At 49.8% G+C, this 20955-nt stretch overlaps 1 protein-coding gene across 2 annotated transcripts in view; it reads left to right on the forward strand.

The window, feature by feature from the left end:
- Positions 1-20955, forward strand: part of LOC119399975 (receptor-type guanylate cyclase Gyc76C) — a 282517-nt gene that overhangs the window by 210421 nt on the left and 51141 nt on the right. For both annotated transcript variants that reach the window (XM_049417913.1, XM_037666878.2), the window contains exons 4-5: positions 6493-6564; positions 8796-9042. In XM_049417913.1, the coding sequence (XP_049273870.1) occupies positions 6493-6564; positions 8796-9042 (319 nt within the window). The remainder of the gene's footprint in view (positions 1-6492; positions 6565-8795; positions 9043-20955) is intronic.

Genomic DNA, 20955 nt, shown 5'->3' on the forward strand with positions numbered 1-20955 from the left:
TACACACTACCGATTATCGCAAACACTTGCGTGGTCCCGTGTTCACTAAAGTGTACTTTTAAGAAGATGTTTACCTTTTACAGAAGATGGGTTGGTGGGTTTTCTATGTCTAATGCGCAGACCAACGTGAAAAATCTACTGCGCGACGGAGTAATGTACTCATGGAAAGTTTGAAAATAGTGTCCAAACAAAGTAGCACGTTATATACATTTGAGTGTGAAAATATTCAGCTTGCACATTATTTTTTTTTTCTTTGTTCGAAAATGCGACACTTTTCATCATAGGTTCGCAAAAAGAAAGGTAGAGCTCACTCAGACTCACTCAAGAAATGTATTCTGTGTTTACGGCTTGCTCGAAGTCAGACTCACCAAAATATTACTCACTCGGACTCACTGTCAGACTCGCGGCTCGATCTGAGTCTGAGCGAGTCGAGTCGACTCGTGAGTTTGCGGAGCTATGCTTTTCAGAAATGATCGCACTTGTGCTGTCCTTTTTACTCAGAACCTTCGCTTCTCCGGAAAGCGAAATCCAGTCTGCATTTGTTCCTCTTTTTTTTTTTTTTTTGCTGACGAGACAAAATGCATCTTCACATTAAAGACCCATCTCAGTAAGAGCAAATAGTTTCCGCGAAGCCTGCAGCTGCCTCTTTGAAAGCCCTGGCTTGCACAACGTCTTCGTTCGCAATATCACAGACAAGTCTCGGTGCTGGTACCCGCATTACTCCGAGCCCGCCAAATTCCGAGAAACTTAAGTGCGTAAAAAATATACTTCGGGACAATACCCTGACAAAGCTCTTAGTGTACACTGTGTTCCAAAGAACCTACATTTTCTCACGGACATTACTCTATTGGGCTTGGCATGCTATGCGTGGGCCGCTTGTGACGCACCATTAATTTTCTTGCGTAAGGGTAGAGAGCTACCTTTATATGAATTAATTTAGTCCGCATTTTTTTTTCTAGACGTTTCGTAGATATATTTGCGTTTTTCCTTTCAGCTTGCAATTACGTGTAAACAAACTCTATATTTCCGAGAAACTTCAGTGTGTGAAAAGAAAAAAGCATAGTTCGCGACTAGGAATGCCGTGACAAATCTCTCAGTATATATATATACACTGCCTTTCAAATAACATATCATTTGTCACGGACATTTGTCTTGGGGCCTTGGCATACATTGCGTGGGTCATTCGCGACGCAGCGTTGTGCATTTTCTTGCGTTTCTATATTCAGGTGCATTAACTCAGTCTGAACGTCTTTTTCAAGACGTTTTTTAGACGTATTTGATGTTTTCCGCTCACTTGCCATCTCGCCTCAACGAAGTCTACAAGCTCTCTTCAGGCAAACGTATTTGACGAATCGATTTAATTTAGCCTGTCGTCTTGAATTGCAAGGGGGCTGTATTTGCAAAAAAAAATAATCCATATTTACGCAAATACGAATTCTTATTTCCACAAATGACGTCTTCGCGACTTCCCTAGATGTCTCGCAGCCGTAATTTGCTTTCTTCAAACATGCCATTTCCCCTTTGAGATGTCTATACGATGTCTATAACTTGTCTGCAGGCAAAAGTAGCCAACGAATTCATTTCGTTTACTCTATCGTCATATTGTTTGGGCTTTTGTTCAAGTGAGATAAATCGATACGGGCCGTTTCGAGATGTATTTTCCGATTTGTCATCTTTTTTATTTTATTCATGCACGATGTTCTTTAGTCGTGTGCTGGCAGTGTCAATTAGATATCAAAGATGGGTAGATGTCAGGCGTAGGTTACAAATGCCCAGTTCTGAAATTTGGTACGAATATGAAGCCGAAACGACTGTCGATGTGTGCTCCTTCGCTTAAACATGAGGCTCATACCCACTGTGGAAGATTGGCCAAGAATTCGGTGGTTTTGTAACTTCATATGTATAAGCCATATGTTAAGCTTCATATGTTAAGAATAGGGTAACTCGTACAAGAGAATAATTTTATATTATGAAAGAAACTTAGGTGCAAGATAAAATGGTATGTTGTTGCAAAAGAGCACGAGGCGATTTCGTCACCTCACATTAACGCGTACGGCAGGTACATCCCGGTCGGGGAGGGGGGGGGGGGGACGGATGGGGGGGGGGGGGGAGGGGTCTGTATTTGAATACGGAAAAGATCGATCGCCACGATAAGTTTCGACGCCAAAACGCGTCCGAGGGCGCGCCTATAAGGTTTGATGCACAGATGAGATAAGAAAAGCTTTTGCAGATGGGGCCGGAGCACGCTGTGGTTCGAAAGATAAAAATGAACTATATATCCCGAGAGATATCTCTCCTGGAGTAGTATAAATACTTATGTTTAAGCTGATCGTGACGATAATTTTCACTCGCTTTTACTTTGTACACGCCACGAATTTGTCGACCACTTCCTATCCACTTAGATCTGCTTATCGCGAATGCTACAGAAGTGTGTGTGTGTGTGTGTGTGTGTGTGTGTGTGTGTGTGTGTGTGTGTGTGTGTGTGTGTGTGTGTGTGTGTGTGCGCGCGCGCGCGCGCGCGCGCGCGCGCGCACTGCGGCAAAGTCAGCGCGAACTTACGCTACGCGTTTATGCGAATAGAGCCATAGTGATTGTATTCGTTTTTCTTATAAAAATATCAGATCAAATCGTTCGCCAGCTCTTCTGAATGCACCGACTGCTTTGGCCTGTCGCCCAACAGTCGGGTGCGTAGTTCCGCGTAGCAGGAAGATAAGTTCAAAGGTGCCTTAGACCGAAAGGACTCCTCCCAATCTCATTATCGCGATAAATATGCCTATTCGTTTTGTTCGTTCCGCGTGCTCGTGATGTATTATGCGGTGGCAATGAAAAATTTTTATTCGTGCGCGCATTAAGTCAAACAACGTAGCAGGAAGTCGTAAAAGTATTGTATGACCGCGAATGTGAAGATAAGTGGAACGTTCTAATTATAGATGCGCCAACATTCCGAAAGCTGACCGTCATTTTTTTTTCTCATTTATATTTCTTTCTGTGTAGTCATGCAAGTGTTGAAGTGTGGACACCCACGAAGTCGCTAGCACGTGTCATCATGAGAGCGTGTGCCTTGACCGCGGTTATCCGAGACGGCGTAGGCGATACTTCCGCGTCACCCTCTCTCTCTCTCTCTCGTAGTCGTTGAGTCGCCACAGCAAGCTGGAATCCATATCGCGTCACGTGCACTCGCCGGCAGCAGGCAGGCGGAGTCGCAAAAATTCGGGATTCCGTCTCTTTCGAAGTGACGCTGTAAGTGGCTAGGGTCCGCGTATTTTTCGAGTTCGTGCGTCGACAAAACACGCTAGGTCCCTTCGGCATTCGCCTAAGACGACTCGAAGCCGAAAGCCATCCAGTGTGGCTATATTTTACCGTGTACCTAATATGGAAGTCAGTGCCAGCCTATGCCGTTTATGTGTCTTTTCTTTGTCTTCGTTTTTCTTGCGCTGCACGTACTTTGTATTCTCTTGAAATCTAGTTACAAGCAGTTCCCACTCGCATTTCTTTTCTATAGCGTTCCCGGACTGTAACTTACCGGCAGAGCTGAAGGTTTTCACTTCTCTCGTTGTAGTGTTGCTTTAATATACCTTGTATCGACTTTCAGGGAAGCGTCATTTCCGAAAAGAATAAGCCAAGTCTCTCAACTGTCTGTATTAGTTGATATTAACGAGATTTTTCGTGAGAGGCGTTATTTCTCAATCGAAGCCTCCTATTGGACGTGAGCCGCGCATGCGCAGTCGATGATTCGGGGATTCTTCGCTTGGGATTACGGCAGGCACACACGCAACAGTTGCACTTGAGACGACGTACCGCACGGCAGTTCAGTTTTCGCTTCTTCCTCTTTCAACGTCATCGCTGCGAGCAAAGTGGTTTTACAATTTCCGTCGCCGTCCCGGAAGTTTGTCTATATACACGCTTGCTTTGTAGACTGAAAGCGCTCCCGGAAAGTTCACTTCCGTTTCCCCCAGAAGCCCGCAACTGGGCCTATATACATGCGATAGCTGACTTCGCAATTTTTTTGTGTGTTCCTTTTTAGTTTGAAGCAGGGCAAACAACAGAGACGAAGTTGGAATAAGACGAAGTAGTGTAAGCGCTTGTCTCGTCCTTCTTACTTCGTCTGTATTGTTTGCGCGTCTTCAATCTAAAATGGAACCGTACCAACTACTCCGGTTAATAATAACAATAATTGTTGGGATTTTACGTTCCAAAACCACAATATGATTATTGGAGAAGCCGTATTGAAGGGCTCCGGAAATTTTGGCCATCTGGTGTTTCTTTGACGTGCACCTAAATCTAAGCACACGGGCCTCTAGCATTTCGACTCCGTCGAAATGCGGTCGCCGCGGCTGGGATCGAACCCGCGACCTTCGGGCCAGGAGCCGAGCACCGTGACCGCTACACACCACCGCGGCGGACCATCAATACAATTGACTTAGAAGAAAAAGAAGATAGATTTCGCCTTCCAGTCGTCTTAGGAAGATGAGTGGGTGTGAGTCAGCAGTATAGGATCTACATCTACATCTACACAAAAAATGCATGGGGGATCACGTCACCTTTAACTGCGGAGTATTTTAAGGGACCTGCCCTGTCGTCGTCTCACGTCTCGCGTTGGGGTCACGCAGGTCCCACGTTTGATACGTATAAGCTGGGCAGGCTGCACATTTGGAACGCCAGCGCTTGCTTGCCCGTGAACGCCTGCAGCGTCGTCCAAGTGCTGATTCGTCTGTCCGAGCCAGCGAAGCGACAGCGAAACGCCAGCGCCGGGAGTTAGAGGCACCGGACTCTGAGCGGCAAACAGTAGAAAAACAGCAGAAAGGAGACCATGGAACAGGACATTGATAATCGCAAAACGAATCAAATAATCACAAGAAAAGAACAGAAACGGATAGAAAGTACCACATAATCACCATAAAGAACAGGTAAACACAGGATAAACACAAGGGAAGCACAGGAGAATCACTGCTCCGCAGTTCGTTCACCGTTCACTTGGAGTGGAACAGGCTTTGATTATTTGCCGTGACATTTATCGAAAAAAAAAGGAATATATATAGAGAAGGCGAAATATATTGTAGAGAAGAATTGGAACGTTGTAATGGGCCGTCCTCTCCAGCGCCTTCTAGTGGGTCGCCCTCTTCGCCTCTTGTCGGAGAGCACGCCCCTCGTGCTCGTGCTCGTGAGACTCTGCGAGTCTGCGCTCTGTCGTTGTGCATCGTCGCCGTCAATCCCGCCGTCAATAAACGCCTTAACAATATATATAATAACTGCCGTCGCAGTGAACTGTTTCTTGCACATGGCCTTTCCAAAGGTTGCGATACTAAGGCTAAGCTAAAAAAAGAAAAAAAAAGAACGATTCTTCCCGTGTTATAGTCGTTTGCAACCTACATACAGCAAAAGCTCGTTAATTCGGACAATCGGATAATGCGCACGTGTTCCGTGGTCCCGGCCAGTATGTGCATTGTTTAATCACATCAAACTCTCGTTAATTCGGTCACACAATTGGCCGCTAGCCGGTTTCATTCGGACGATCCTCGGAGCGCGCCGAACGCGAAACGCCGCAAATTTGCGACGCAAACGAGCGAAAGCGGCATCCGCAGATAACCGAAGCGGGGCGGCGCTGTTCGCATCGATATCTTCATCAGTTTTGGTGACCGCGGTTTTCGCCGCACGCGGATCCGTCTCTCAGCACCTTCGTTTTTAACTCGATGCAATGCGCGCGCAATGTCACAAAATTGAAACATATGCGGAAAATGTTGAAGATGAAGAGCTTTTAGCCGCGGTCGATGTGCTGGCGTAAAACTTGTTCGCTACATCGTAATGGACGAGCTATCATTTGCCGGCCATTTTTACCTGCGAAATAACTATCGTCACGTGCTCGTGGTGCTGGTGGTGGTGGCACGCAATCAGGGAGGAAGGTAGAGCACGTTACGGCCTAATTTAACGCGGGACTCTGGCGCCGTGGTCGCATTGTGAACGAAGTCGCAGGATGAAGAAAATTGCGGCTTTTGCTTTGGTCTTAGTCAAAATAATTACTCGATTTACGTATTCATCAAGAAAATGAAAGTGTATTGATGTAACAGACAGGGGCGTCGCCAGAAATTTTTTTCGGAGGGGTTCAACCATACTTTATGCATGTTTGTGCGTGAGTTTGTATGCATGCGTATGTATACACGCAAGCAAAATTGAAAAAAAAAATTTTGCGGGGGGGGGGGGCGTTGAACCCCCTCAACACCCCCCTTCCTTGCTATGCCCCCTGGGGACAGACATCTGTTCATGTTTTTTTTTTCTTGATTCTTTCGATAATTCGGCATTCGCTTGATTGGGACATTTTTTCCGGTCTGTGAAATTCGAATTAACTAGCTTTTACATATATATATATATATATATATATATATATTTATTTATTTATTTATATGACATTGTAGAATATAGTGCGATGTTGACAATGATGTACACTGGTTATGTATGCCAATCAGTACATTTTCTTTTTCTTTCTCTCTCGTGCAGAAATGCTCGGACGCCAACGTAGCGAACTACGAGAACACAACCTTTGCCCGCACTGTACCTTCAGCTGCGCTGGTGAGTTTCGTGATTACGTATACGTAGCCGCATGGGATAGCTTCGCGTTAACGTGCCATCACTGTGGAATGTGTTTCTTGCGCTTGGCCTTTGCAAAGATCGCGAACGGCATTCTGAAAGAGATACTAAGGTGAAGTAAACCAAAACAAAAAAAAAGAACGGTTTTTGCAACCAAAGAAAAAATATGTGATCTCCGCCCATAGTCATTGCTGACCCTGCCGCTGAGCAATAGCTTTAACTCATTTTCTTAACGTCGAGAACTTCCCGAAACTTTTAGATAGTTGGGTTTCCCATACATATCCCCGTTTGTGTCGCTGGTTTCAGGTCGGAAACTCGAACGTCCCGGTAAAATTTCGTCGAGAATTCTGAATCGCTGCTCAGCCGAAGCTAATGTTTTAGGTAATAACGACGAACCTTTAACTCTTAATACGCGTTGCGTTTACATTAGCCGAGAACAACTACGTACTCTACGAGCGGAAACCTAGCACGATTTTCGCACGTGAAGGGCAGGAGCGTCGCGGGGTTTTGTGTGCGGAGCTTACATTTCTGGAGTGCGTACCACTTTAGGAGACCCTCGGCTTGTCGTCCATCCAATGTCTCATGTCGCGCGTGGTCACGCACTGGTCAATACAGGCATAAAACGAGGCTAACAGTGCTCAAAAACCAGTGCAGCATGAACTAACAATTGGTCTAAAATGATACAAAGTACAGAAATAAGCAAGAATTAATCGTAATAATTTACCTAAAGTCGATAAATAAACGCTGCTGAAACATTCGGCTGATATCCGCGCTGCGCAAGAGAGGGCACCACCGCCTCGGCAAGCGTGGGATTGCCGAGGTAATCGCTGTGTTGCCCGTGCTTACGCACTGCCTCAAGTTTCGCTGTAGTGGAGCTGCATTAAGCGCAGGATTTACAACTACAGCAAGACCTATGCACAAGGACGAAATTAGCGCGAGATTGAAAACTACACCAGGGCCTACACAAGAACAACAATAGCGCAGGATTTCTGCAAATGCTTTTTCATATGTTGTAACCGACTATAGTAAATTACATTGCCACAGTAATAAAGGCACCGTCCTTACCGCGAGAAGACGCTCCATGAAGGAGAAAATACTCGAATTGAAGATACAGGTAGTGACGCTGCCTTGAGGTTCCCGCACTAACTCTTCGTGACGTCATAGATTTTGGCTGCGTCTGCTTGGGCCTACACAATTCGCCCTTTTCTGTTTCCTGCGCTGCTCTCTGACGTTTTTTGGTAGTGGGGCGGAGCTTTGCGGGTTGATCCGGGATCGCCAGAATAGGCGGCTTGTAGTGACGTCACTGAATCCGCTATGTTGGAACACCAGCATGGGGGAACGCGAAGCTTGTGATGTCACTTTAACGTTATCAAAACGTCACACGCAGGTAATTTCGTTAATCACGCACAGAGACGTTTCCGCCACGTCTTCAACCATATAAAAGCAGGTTAACCGCAACTTGTTTATCATCAAAGCCACCACCTCGAAATTCCAGTACGTTCAGAAGCTGCGTCCATGACGTCACGTGCAAGCTATCTATGGAAGCCTCCGAGATCAAAATGCGTGCGGAGGCCCTACCACAGTGTTTCGCGACTTTCCCGCTAGGGGAAGGGCGCGCAACTTGTTTATCATCAAAGCCACCACCTCGAAATTCCAGTACGTTCAGAAGCTGCGTCCATGACGTCACGTGCAAGCTATCTATGGAAGCCTCCGAGATCAAAATGCATGCGGAGGCCCTACCACAGTGTTTCGCGACTTTCCCGCTAGGGGAAGGGCGCATGCGCCGTAGCACCGTGAACAATTAAGGCGCTTTCTTTATCGGTAAAAAGGAATTGCATCGTATTCTAAGATGCTGTAGACTTCACGATGCAATGCGAATATGAATGAAACACGGAAGATAAAGGACTGAATTGTCCGTCACAAAAAAAAAAAATACATATTGTGAATTGTCTTTCATTGTTTATTTTTGCTTTCTATGCTACCTTTCGAGTTTTGAGCCTCGCGCGAACACGATATTTATTCGTTATAGCCGATATTACGGCAGCTCTGCAATTTTCGGTTTTGTATGGAAAGAATAAGCTTCACTGAAATGAAGCGTGACCAGCCTTAAAGTTGAGATTTAGTTCGCTATAACTGGTAATTCGCTATATCAGAATTCATTATAACGAGGTTCACATGTACGCGTTTTCGCGCATGCGCGATCACGCGCGCAGGTCGTCCGCAGCGTCACTGCCCTGCTGAGCTTCTACGACTGGCGCAAGTTCAGCATCGTCCAGGAGAACTCGCTCGGCTACGAGACGATGGCGCAATCTCTCGAGTCGCGCATCAAGGGGGAGAAGCGCTTCACCATCAACTCGAAGAACGTGTTCAACTCGGACCTGAGCTGCTGCGAACAGAAGCTGCCCTGCTGCCAGACCGCCATGACCAAGATACTGGACGAGACGTACCGCAAAACTCGCAGTAAGTATGCCACGGCTTCCCCATGGCAGCGAGCGCCGTCAGCTATTGCCAGAAGGGGGCGCACCGGTCGTTTTTTTGTCGGTTTGCGGCAAGTTAAAGGGACACTAAAGAGAAACAGTGAATCGGTTTAGATTGATAAATTGTACTTTGAGAACTATAATGTTCATTTCTCCATCATAGGTGTATTAATGAAGGAGTAAATGAAGTTCAATGTTTCATTTTTAAATTTCGCGCCAAAATCTCCACGTGTGACGTCCCGGATTTCAAAGTGTATTTAGCGTATTTTGGCGCTATTGGCTCAACAAAATATCCTCAAACTTGGTATCTTCATTCTATGGCCCTTTCAAAGGACCGTGTATGTACTTCATTTTTACCGTTAAGGAACAACGTAGGCCCTGGTAGGCGCCGTCAAAATATGTGACGTCATGGCCAATGGTGCGCAAACCTCAAGGTGGCGTCGCCACCCATATTTTCTTTTTGCGCGATTTCTCGCTTACTAAGCGTGTTCTCGCAGCAAGCGTGCTGTTTTTGGTATCGCGAAAGAGTAGTTTACTAATACGAGAAAAATCCTGTTGCTCTTTAGTGTCCCTTTAAGTCCGGAATGTACCGAACACGTTGTAATGAATCGCTCTGGTATTCCACCGACAAGAGCCTTGGAAAACGAGCATTGTCAGAGGCTGTCGGCTTCAAAGTGCATTAAAGTGTTCAGGCATCGCGTGGCTGCTGTACCTGTTGCCATGACGACGTACACCATGTGCTCCGCCATTTTGAATTCTGCCCATCCCCAAGGGCCGTAACAGAAGATGCGCTTAGCGCTGGCGTCTCAATTAAGGCATCCATGGCTGTCATGCGAGTTAACACTCCCCTGATTGCACTGCATAGGATCCATTTAACTCATGCGATGAGATGCGTTGCTTTTCCAATCAGTAGTCAGTTTGTTTTGTTTTGTGATTTTTTTTTTCGTATCGCATTTTCTACTCTTCGTACGCGTACCGAGTCGATCAGAATGCAGATTACAGTTTACGCAGAGTGAACACCGACGGTATAGGCTTCCAAAGCAACGTCGAGAGGCGCGACTGCTCTCATCGCAACTGGGGGCATCCACGGCCTCAACACTGCCGCCCCCGCTTCCGCGCACGCGCAGGGCTCTCGCATTGCATCCGTAGTGCGTCACAACGCAACTATTGCTGACTAGCAGTGCTCTGGGCCGAATGAGGAGCGCATGCGCGCACGTGTCCTTGCCGCCGCCGCCGCTGGCAAATCCGGTGACAAACCGCCTTCGCGGACAGCGTCTGCCCCCAGTAACGCATAGCTCAGCCGCGCGAGCGTCGCGCCCGAACTTGATCTTGGATTCCCTATACTGTATACCGACACGCGGACGGCTCGGAAGAGATTGCGTTGCAAAGCGCGTTTTTATAGCAACCTTTCTGACGAAACCCAATACAGCTGCACACAGGAGTTGGTATCGCGTATACATGTATACTTTTGTAATGTGGTCGTAAAACGAGCTACATGTATAGGTTATGAGAAAAGTACGCGATGGATCGCGGGAGGGAGAGCCTGTCGCAACCTCGCAACAACGACAAGCGCGTGCAAAGACTCGAAATCGTCGCAATCGTCGCAATCGACAGCGCACGCTGTTTGATTGTACCGTTGTGCATGTAAAAGGCGCCATAAAACACTGCGCAATGACTTCTCTTCTCGCGTGAGTGTTTTGCCTATCCGGTCTCGCGGAGCGATTAGAGAGAACTGATAACTTCGAGATCGTAAAAAGTCTAAAGCGATGCCTGGCTCTCTGCTCTCAGGTGTTTTGGGGTGAGCGTATACATACCGTTGTTACTTTTTTTTTTTTTGGCGTGCAGAGTACTGGCGTGCGTATCGCATCAGAACCGATAGTTGGGCAAGTTGGTGTAGATCCACCTTAAATGTAAAAACAGCGCAAAAAAAAAAAAAAACCTTATCGCGGCTGGCACGAGTTTTGCTTATTAATATTCCGCCTTGAACTACGAAGGAGCCTACTACACATACGCGTGATCTGATGGTTTCGTAGACAAAGGAGACAAAAATGCACGAGGTAGCACACTTGGAATGCGTTCGCGTCTAAAGAACTGGAGCGCGCGTTTCCATACCCTAAAAAGCGCGGTAGGGGAACTTCCGGTCGCTGTCATGTGAGGTAGTCAGGTGACCTGAGCAGAAACGTCACGTGTGACGTCGTCGGGAAGGGGGGGGGGGGGTTCTCCGGATCGATTTCGACCACCTCGACTTCATGCAAATGCCGACCACGTCTACAGCGATATCAAGAAGGGTTCTAACGGACTTTTTTTTTTTTTTTAAACTGCACCCTCCGCATACGTGACGTTTCGTGGACGCAATTTTTCGCATTGCGCGATCTCAGAACCTGTCGTATAGGCACCCGTCACTGACCAGAGGGCGCGATGGAGCTCTTATCGAACGCCTGAGTGTTGAGGGCACCAGCCGCCAGGGATACCAAGAAAATGAAACGCTCGCTGGACACATCGACGCGCTCAAGTGTCTCCCTTCTGGGCGCCTCTTTCAACGAACGCTTCCTACGTGCGTTCGTAATCACCTCAGGGATGTTGCCACCGCCTTCAATGCAGCACAAACGCGTTTAGAACGCGCTCTTTTCAGGCTGTGCAAGGCAGCAGAAACGCTACAAACGCGTTTCAAACTCACTGCATTGAGGCGATGGCAAGTCACGTTCAAGTCAAGGAGCGTTTCTGAACATAGAGGATGCGGAGGATAGACACTCGATTTTGCTGCGTCCACTCGCTAGGCTGTGTTTTCTGGCGCTACCATCGTATCTCGGAAACTGCATTGCAGGGTGCCTATGGACGCCCGATAGCGCTCAACGCAATGTCTATGCACCAGTGAACAGAGCAATTTGCCCAACGGCGTCGACCATTCCGTGTGACGGATTTGTCAACGCCAGGGCTGCGTCCACAAATCTGTAACACGAGCAGATACGGAGACGGTAACCAAGTAACACAGTTTTAATCGGTTACAGCGTAATGTCGAACACCAATCGATAACATAGTCGTATCCGCGCCTTGCGACGCCCCTGTAATAACACGAGTTCCCGGACTCACTGTCGCCGCGTACTTTCGGGGATCTTGCAAATTGGCTTTCAGGTGGCCAAACTTCTCTGCTTGAAGCACATGAATGTGTTCCACCCGTGTGCTGATCTCGTTGACGGTGTATTCGGGTTTCTTTATCTTCAGCCACGCTATCTTGGAAATCTGTTCAGTCCTGCACATCAAGTAGGTGATTCTACGTGGCTTTATCACGTGGGCACTGCGCCCGAGCAAGAAACAGCGCCGGTATCTATCTTATAGCTGCGCAGTTCGAGGAACGCTGGCGACGGATCTGTCCATTTGCCGAGCTCCGTTATCAACTGGGGGTAAATGGACGTAGATAACGGCTTATCCGCGGCCTAGGGAAGGGTTAGCCGAAACGTCCGCTATAGCAGCTGTACCGGTGCACTATCATCGGTGTCTGCTTTTATTTTTTTTTTATGCTGGTGGGCGTCTCCTCCTTCGTGATGGTCGTAGTGTTCTTCGACTTCGCAGCGCTTTACGCGGTAGTTCCTTGACGAGCACACGAAACAGATTGCACCCAGCGGCCGCCGATCTCTCGTAAGAGCTTCCTCCCTCTTGTTCAGATCCGCGATTTGTACGTCCCGAATCTGCAGCCTGGAATCCCGAGTCTCCGTAGAAACTGGCGCTGCCCCATTCCTGCAGTCGAAAGGTGTCAGCAGCGCATGTTTGCTGCACGGCCATGCTTGGCATGGCAACGAGTAGGCGACGATGTCTGGGTCCAGGCGTTCTTTCATTCGGCGACACCGACGTTCCGCCTCCATCCACTACAGGCTTGCCATAACGGCCCACTGACGGCCAGGAAGCAACGTGCGGAGGTTCACCGTCACCATCCTCCTGGTACAGGCGTCCGGTGTCGTCGGAGGTTACCAGTGACCAGGGGAGGCATTCATATTCATCATCGTCGGGGTGTTGATAGTAGACGTGGAAAAATGTGTCCTCCAGGAGCATTCGCGATTCCAGCCGCGGGTCCAGGATCGCAGCTTCCAGCGTGTCTTCTAGAATCTTCCAAGCCTGCCGGAGACGACACCAAGAGTCGACCAATAGGTCGTATATCTCAGGATCATCCGTACTAGGACCATACCTCTCGGGGTCAGTAGGTTCTGGTGGGTCCTGGGATGCACCGTTATCCGACAGGACTCCCCGCGCTTTTCTCACGACCCCGTCCGATTCGGCGAGAGCCTTCGGCTCTGGCTTTTCAATCACGATGGCTTGGTCCTCCAGAGTGACGACATCCGACGTGCTTGCCCCGCATCCTTTCCTCTCCGAGCGCTCGGAGTTGCGCGACAATAATGGCCGAACGCCGATCTTATTGTCAACGCTGAGTCGTTCTTGGTGGAGTGGTGATAAGTTCGCCGTCTGAAAGGCTCCGAGACTCCCGTGTTTCCGTCGCGTCTTCGGCAACGCCGCAGCGACGTTCATCTTTATCAGCTTTCTGCAGCCGCGTCGTGCGAAGGGCGAAGAGTTCTGAAAAGTTCGCTTGCGTCTTGGAAGGACAGCTGCTGGAAGCGCTGGTCGTTGCGTCGAAGAAGGATGGAATCGACTAGAACTTCCTCCTGCTGTGCTTCGTGGCAGCGACGGTTGACATGTATGGATGTTGGCCAGGCCCACGATCGAATAAATGAATTGCCCGGAGGCGTTGGTACCGGTAGCTAGATTCCGATGGCGGACGTGGAACGATTTTTCTGCGAGCTGCGTGGACATGTAGATCGTAATCCAACTGTGCGTCTAGAGATCCAGCCCTGCGGATGCCGAAAAGCCTTGTCGAAGCAAAGCACGAGGGCACGCGGCCTCGCGGTAATAATAATGATGATGTCCTACAGACATGGCTCGCACCCACTTTATGGGGATTGGCCAAGAAACGGATAGTCTATGTTGGCAGAGATGAATTGTATGACTTCTGAATTTTTTAGACAAATCGATATAAATGAGTAATATTAACTTGAAAATTTAGATCAAAACTGTCTTGGTTCAACTAAATTTTTTGCGACAGCTGAGCAAACATCCCTATGAGAATCTCCTAACGAGGAGGTTTCCAGAAACAATATTTGAAATAGCTAGATCTAATTTAATTCGACGAAATTCTGCTTTGAGAACGTTTTTTTTTTTTTCCTGAGTAAATAGAAGCGATTCCATGATAATTAGAAATAGCGTTCGATTGATTCTTCCTTGTTACGAAACGAAATTGCTACTTACGCCTTCTCTTCATCGAAAGATGGCCCATCCCCCTTTGTGGGTAAGCGCCACTAGTAAGAGGTCATCATCATCATCATCAAGATGCCGGCACGCTCTTCGTTTCTCCGTTCCGGTCATTTTGCGACGAATCTTGGCTCGTCGGCTACGCCTTCTACGTCCTCCCTTGCTAAATTAGGCTCCACAAGCCTCTGCGAAGAAACGAAGAGAGCGCTTATGAAACGCCCGAGGCGGAGCAGCTAAGAGCATGCCGGCATCTATAGAAGAGTAGAAATTGGAGGCGCTATCACTGTTCTAAATTGTTGCCTCTGTAAGTAAATTAATCGCTTGTATGCCTGTTCTGATTGCCCATTCGCACAATACTTGAAGCTAGCTTGTCCTGTATAGAAGAAGACAAAGAAATAACCTTTATTTTAAGGAATGGGCCGCCAGCTTTAGTTTTGATGGCCTCAGGTGGTGGCTTTGCGTCCCTGAACTCTGGCGCTATCCCTTACATGTACTCTTTCTATTTTCATTTTTATCGTGCGTATAGTATTCCTAGATGGGCAACTTGATTAACATGTTCACCTGCCCAATTCTTGGCCAATTTCGCAGTTTGTGTACGTCCGTGTTATAGGAACATCATCATCGCCAATGCCACGAGCACACGCGTCCGACTCGTGCTCATGCATGTGCTCACGCATCCGATGCGCCCTGGCGCCATTCGCTGGCTCGTTCTTGGAATGCGCGGTCGTGCTCGAGCTCCGTGTCTAGCTCACGTTGAAGTCGTTCCACGTCCGCGATCGGAATCTGGCTGCCATTACCAACGCTTCCGGATACGTTTCGCCCGTACTCATTCACAGCCCTGGCCTGCAGCTTCGAGGCATGTCAACTGTCGTCGCTGTTGGCAAGCGTCGCAGAAGGAGGGACTTCAAGCCGAAGCCGCCGTTCTTCGGTCCGAAGAGCAGCGGTCCAAGCATCTTGCCGTCGTTCGACACGCGAGCAAACCTTCCAGAACTCTTCGCCCTTCTCAGGATGCAACAGGAAGCTGATCAAGACGAGCGTCCGTGCGACCTTCCCCGAAACGCGGCACCATCATTCTGTTTGCCGGCGCTTTTCTCGAGGTGATCAGCTTACGGCGACGCCTGTGAGAACGTCCATATACAACATCAGAGCTCGGCCATCGTCGCACTGCGCCGGTCCTTCGGAGAGCGAGGAACGCCAAGCCTCGAGCGCGTCCGAAGTCGTCACGGGAGAAGACGAACTTATCCTGAGAGAAAAACCAGAGCTCGCCGAATCGGACGTCGCGGTCGCGAGAGAGGTGCGACGAGTCGCGCTGGAGTACCTGCTGTACCCGTCGCTGCAGGTCCTGGTGATTCTCGAAGGCGCCCCTTCGCGGTCCGGTGGCCACGACTTCGAGCGCCGCATCAAGACCTGTACACCTTCGTTTACTACAACCCCCCACGACGATGAACGAAGGCGAATGCGGCTGCTCACCTTTCGTCTAGCACGGAATCGCCGCCGGGTCGTGTCCGACTTGCACCCAACGGCAACGGATGCAGCTACACGGTGACGGCATGCCACGTGTGGTCTCTTTGTGGTTGACGAGTAGCCGCTCTCCACGAGTCCCTCGTGGTTGAAGAGGTGGTGGAACACGTCAACACCCCCGAAGGAAGGACGCCAGGAGCCAGGTACCACCATCTCCTCCTTTGCACTCGCTGCCACATCAGGCGTCGAACGCGCTATGTCCTGCAAGGATGCGACGCTGCCAGCCGGTTCTCGCCGAGTTGCTGACGACGCAGAAGCGATGAAGCTCCAGCGAGGCCGGAAACGCTTCTAGAGGGCCATGGCTTCAGTGTGCGGAAGCTTCGCCGGAGCATCTGGGAGCCGCTGAACTGCAGAGGTCGTCGATGGTGAAGAACAATCGCGGTGCCACGAACGAGTAGAAACGCACAGGCACGAACGTGGCGGTACGAAAGGTCAGCGAGCGGCTACGACAGGGGCAGCGTGCTGCTTCGATTATATGGGACGTTATTTCATTTGTTCTTGTTCAGTTAACATCTTTTTGTAACGAATTAAACGTAGTTTTGTTTAGATGTTGCCTCTGCATTGGTTTTGTGTTGGTGCGACCAGGTGCGACGCCCTCAAACACAGCTACACTCCGAAATATTATTGAAATAATTGCTGAAACAGTAAACGAAAATCAAGAATTTGATTACCTAACTGGGCTATAGGGCATAAGTAGTTGTACGCTCGATGTCAGATGATGTGGCACTGATGTGAGCACCTTTCCTTTCCTTGTCTCGCACCCTCTCCCTTGTCTGGTATATATTGCCACGGCCACCACGGCCCACGCTCGCTTCTTTTCGAGCGTTGCTAACCGCAAGGGCGCTTCGCAACGCTCGACGCAGACCGCACGGCAGCGTTTGAGAAGCTTCGCAGATCACTTTGTTAAGATTGCGCGCAGGACGCGAATAGTCTAGATTATTCCAGACGTTGCGCGACCACCAGTGATAAGACTGGAAAGTTCGATGCGTGATGTATAAAAGGCGGTGCGTCCCAGCCATGATCAGTTTTTGGACGGCCGGCCACAAGTTCGGCCAAATAAAGAGTTCCATCTTGGACACGCCTACTGCTGCCTTTGTCGACGTCACGACCCCGTGACATCATGCACTTTCTTATCTAAATAAAAACTAATTGGAAGTCCGCGCTCTTTGCTTCTGTTTGTGCCGTCCCTTTCCAAACCTTCTATGCGCTGTTAACACTTTGCAGTCAAACAGGTTGAGGCGCCTGAAACAGGTTGAGGGTCATTTCAAATATCTACTTCAATCTACTAGAATATCTGCTTCAAGTATGGTTGCGAAACGCTCACTACGCAGTAATTCTAACTTTTGCCAATTGCCTAAGTACCCACTACGCGTCCGGAAGGCAAAAGGCGCACCTGCGCAGCCGCACACTTTGTTGACGCTGTTGCTGCTAATGACGATAAATTGTGCCTGTGCGCATTGCAATGGGTGAGCCCTTAAATCACCCACTCGTTGCGGCGCAAGTCACATGTTTTGACGCCTGGTGGTGATTCTGCGTTTCTGTCACGTATTATTACATGCTCTAAGGAGACTGCGCCAAGTGCCCCTTTTGCACCCCCCTGCCGACGCCCTTCATCCACGTGCTCATAGCAGCGCAGCACTTCATTTGCTACAGGCAACAACGACAGTCATGCGTTCATATCTAGGCAACAATAAAATCGGCAACGTGAAATGACAAGTCACCTCAGTAAAAGGTCAGTTTGTCATATCAGAAACGGCCGATCGCCGGCAAGAATGGCAGGTACAAATACTCGTGTGACCGGCGCACCTTCTAGGGCCGCGTTTCAGTACAATCGCTGGGTTTTTCGCGTACTATGCCGCCGCCACTGAAATCTGTAACTCATTACAAGCTTCGCTTGAAAAAGGCAAAAATAATATCCCGGAACGGAGCAACCAAGAGCGTGCTGGCGTCTCGAGAAGAAGAGAAAGTCGAGGCAGCGTCTGTGCCACGAGCGTGCGTGCCCGCGTGCCCTGCTGCTTCGGCGCCTGTCGGCATTCGCAGGTTCGTTCTTGGAATGCGCGGTCGTGCTCGAGCTCCGTGCTCTGCTCGAGAAGTCGTTCCACGTCTGCCGTCGGAATCTGGCTACCAGTACCAACGCTCCCGGAACGTTTCGACTGTACTCCGTCACAGCCCTGGCCGTCAGTTCCGAGGCATGTCAACCGCCGTCGCTGTTCCGGAGCGTCGCAGGAGAGAGTTCAAAGAGAAGCTGCCGTTCTTCGTTCCGAACAATGGCGGCCCCAACGGCTCGCCGTTGTCCAACACGCAGGCAAACCTTCCAGAACTCTTCGCCCTTCTCACGACGCAACAGGAAGCTAATGAAGACGAGCGTCGGTGTGTCAGGAGACGCGACTGAAGCATTCGGGTTTCTGCGCTTCACAAGCGAACGTTCTACGACTTCAAGGACGACGCTGCGTGGCAAGATCGACGCTCGGCCATCACTGGACAGCTGCGCCGAGCCTTCGAAGGAACGCGATGCGAGGACGCCAGAAGTCGTCATTGAAGTCGTTGCGGAGTGTGAAACGCCCGAGCCGAATGCTCTCGTGGAGCCCGACGAGGTCGTTGATGAAGGTGCGCGGAGTCCTGCTGGGATACCTGCTGAGTACCCTTCGCTGTTCCTGGAGATGCTCGAAGGCGGCCTCCAGACTGCCTGTCTTTATGGACCGCCGACCGGGACTCCGAGTGCTGCACGAGGACCTGTACGCCTTCGTCCCTATTACCAGCATCCTGACAATGACGAAGACGAACGGGAGCTCTCAACTCCTGTCCAGGACGCAGCCACCGCCTGTTCATGTCCGGCTCTTTCAACTGACAGCGGACGGCCGTGCGCGGTGGCTTGCGACGGTGAACCATGGCTCGTTCCTTCCAGGTCGTCGAGCGATCGTCATTACGAGGCCGTTGAGGATGGTGAGGACGAAGAACATCGGTACCACGGAACGAAGGCCGCCGGGAGCCAGGTACCCTCGTCGCCTCGTGGAAGTCGCCGTTCCCAAGCGGGCGGTGCTGCAATCGTGCGATGCTGAATTAAAGTCCGGGGACGCGACGCTGGCCTGAGGCTCGCCGCGTCGAAGTCGACCCCGCAACATGCGCACGTAGTAATACCGGGGTCCCAGCAGAGGCCTGGAACGTTTCTTAGAGGGTCTTGCCCGCGTGTCGCACCAACTTCGTTTGAAGATTCTGGAAGTCGCTGAACCACGGAAGTGCGCCGGATGTTAAAGAACCGCAGCGCCATGGAGCAGAAAGCGCACCGGCAAGGCAGGCGCACGGGTAGATCAGTCGTGCGACCGCGGCACCTACGTTGTAATGCGTAGAGGTCTCAAACAGCGACCTCCTGAGTACCGAGGATGGTGGACAAGCAGCGCAAACTTCTTGTTGACCTAAGGCGGCCCCACCGGTGCCTATTGCCGAATAGAACTTGCCGGCAGAGGACCGCTGGTGCGAGGGTTTCCAAGAACTGCCTTTGCATCGCACTGGCCGGCCTATGCTGCATGTGTCTGACGTGACATCTCTCGGTGACCAGCCACGGTGAAGCACATGCGTAGAGCAGTACAGAAAAGCAAATATCCAATATAGTGTAAATGACAATGAAGCAGAAGCCCAGGTGCCAACGGCCGGGAGATCCAAGACGTATTGACGGTATGCACTAGGCACACGGCGGTTTTTCCCAACTGCCGCTCAACTTCATCGCGGCCAAGAAGGTTGGCACTCTGCGAGCCGCGCCGCAAGACAAGCCTCGAAAGCCTACGGGGACAGCTGGTCCTGAAAGAAGTTTTAAGATACAGAGACGCTATCTATACTGCTGCGAAGGCGGTCTGCGAATCAGCTACGTTTATATGTGTTTTGAGATATTTCGTTTTATTTTGTTTTCACGAATTAAAAATACCTTGCGTTTCTTAGTTCTGTGGATTGCTCTTGTGAAAGGGGCGGGGGGTGGGGGGCATTACGTCTCCGGCAGCGTTCTTGATATTGGACGATCAATTGCACTCCTTGCAACTCGGCGCTCTTGGCCTCGGCTTCAACAGAACGTGTTTCTTATTAAAGACGATAGTCTTTCTTGGGGAACTTAAACGCAGAAATTTTGGTCTGTCTTTCTGTCTGTCCTTCTGTCTGTCTTTCTGTTTGTCGGCACGTCCCTCGATTCAACCACTGTTGAACCACTTGCCCAAGGGCCAGCCATCGTGAACGGCTGACTAGGTTCATACTTGTGTACTACATTGTTGATCAAAAAGCAAACATTACGCATATCTCAGGCGCAACATCACTAGGTAAGCATTAGGCGGTGTGTTCCTTTAACAGAAAACACATAGATACGCAGTTTTAAAGACCTTGATGGTATGCGTTTAACGAACGTTGAGACAGTAACGCGTTTATTAAAAGATTGCCACAGCTGAAGCGATGAGCGCTCCAAGCCGAGCAAGCACGAGCGCCAACAGCCACCGTCTTCGTCTTCTTCTTTCGCAGGCGTTCTTGTCTGCGCCGTACCATGTTACAAATCACTCCCCCGCGGAAAAGGAGCCATCCTGGCGACCTAAGGAACAGGTACAGCTGGTGGGTCATAATGCGGCTTCAGTCGATCGACGTGAACAGTCTCGCGGCCGCGACGACGGCGGCCCGTAGATGATTGAACAGGCTCAATAATATAGTTAACTGGGGATGCTTGACGTAGGATGCGGTAGGGGCCTTCGTACTTAGGCAGTAGCTTTGTGGAAAGGCCAGGAGTGGAGGAGGGAACGCGAAGCCACACCAACGTTCCAGGCGAATACGACTGAGGAGGCAGGTTTTCGTCGTGACGGTCCTTCTGGCCCTACTCGCCCTACAATGTTACAACCCTAGTTTCTTAAGCTGCGCTGAAAATGCGACTGCGCTGAAACTTGTCTTCCTCCGTGCCCTCTGCACAAGCTCATGTTGTGTTTCGGTTTCGGTTCAGTATTGCATTGTACGAATGACAGGGGGCGCCGCTCTGGCATTGCTGTTTTACCCAGGCGACGTGTAAATAAAAGAGTGTGTGGAGAGTACTCGTTGAGTGCGGACGTTTCTTCTCCTT

The sequence above is a fragment of the Rhipicephalus sanguineus genome, chromosome 7 (assembly GCF_013339695.2).
Source record: "Rhipicephalus sanguineus isolate Rsan-2018 chromosome 7, BIME_Rsan_1.4, whole genome shotgun sequence".
NCBI classification, from domain to species: domain Eukaryota; kingdom Metazoa; phylum Arthropoda; class Arachnida; order Ixodida; family Ixodidae; genus Rhipicephalus; species Rhipicephalus sanguineus.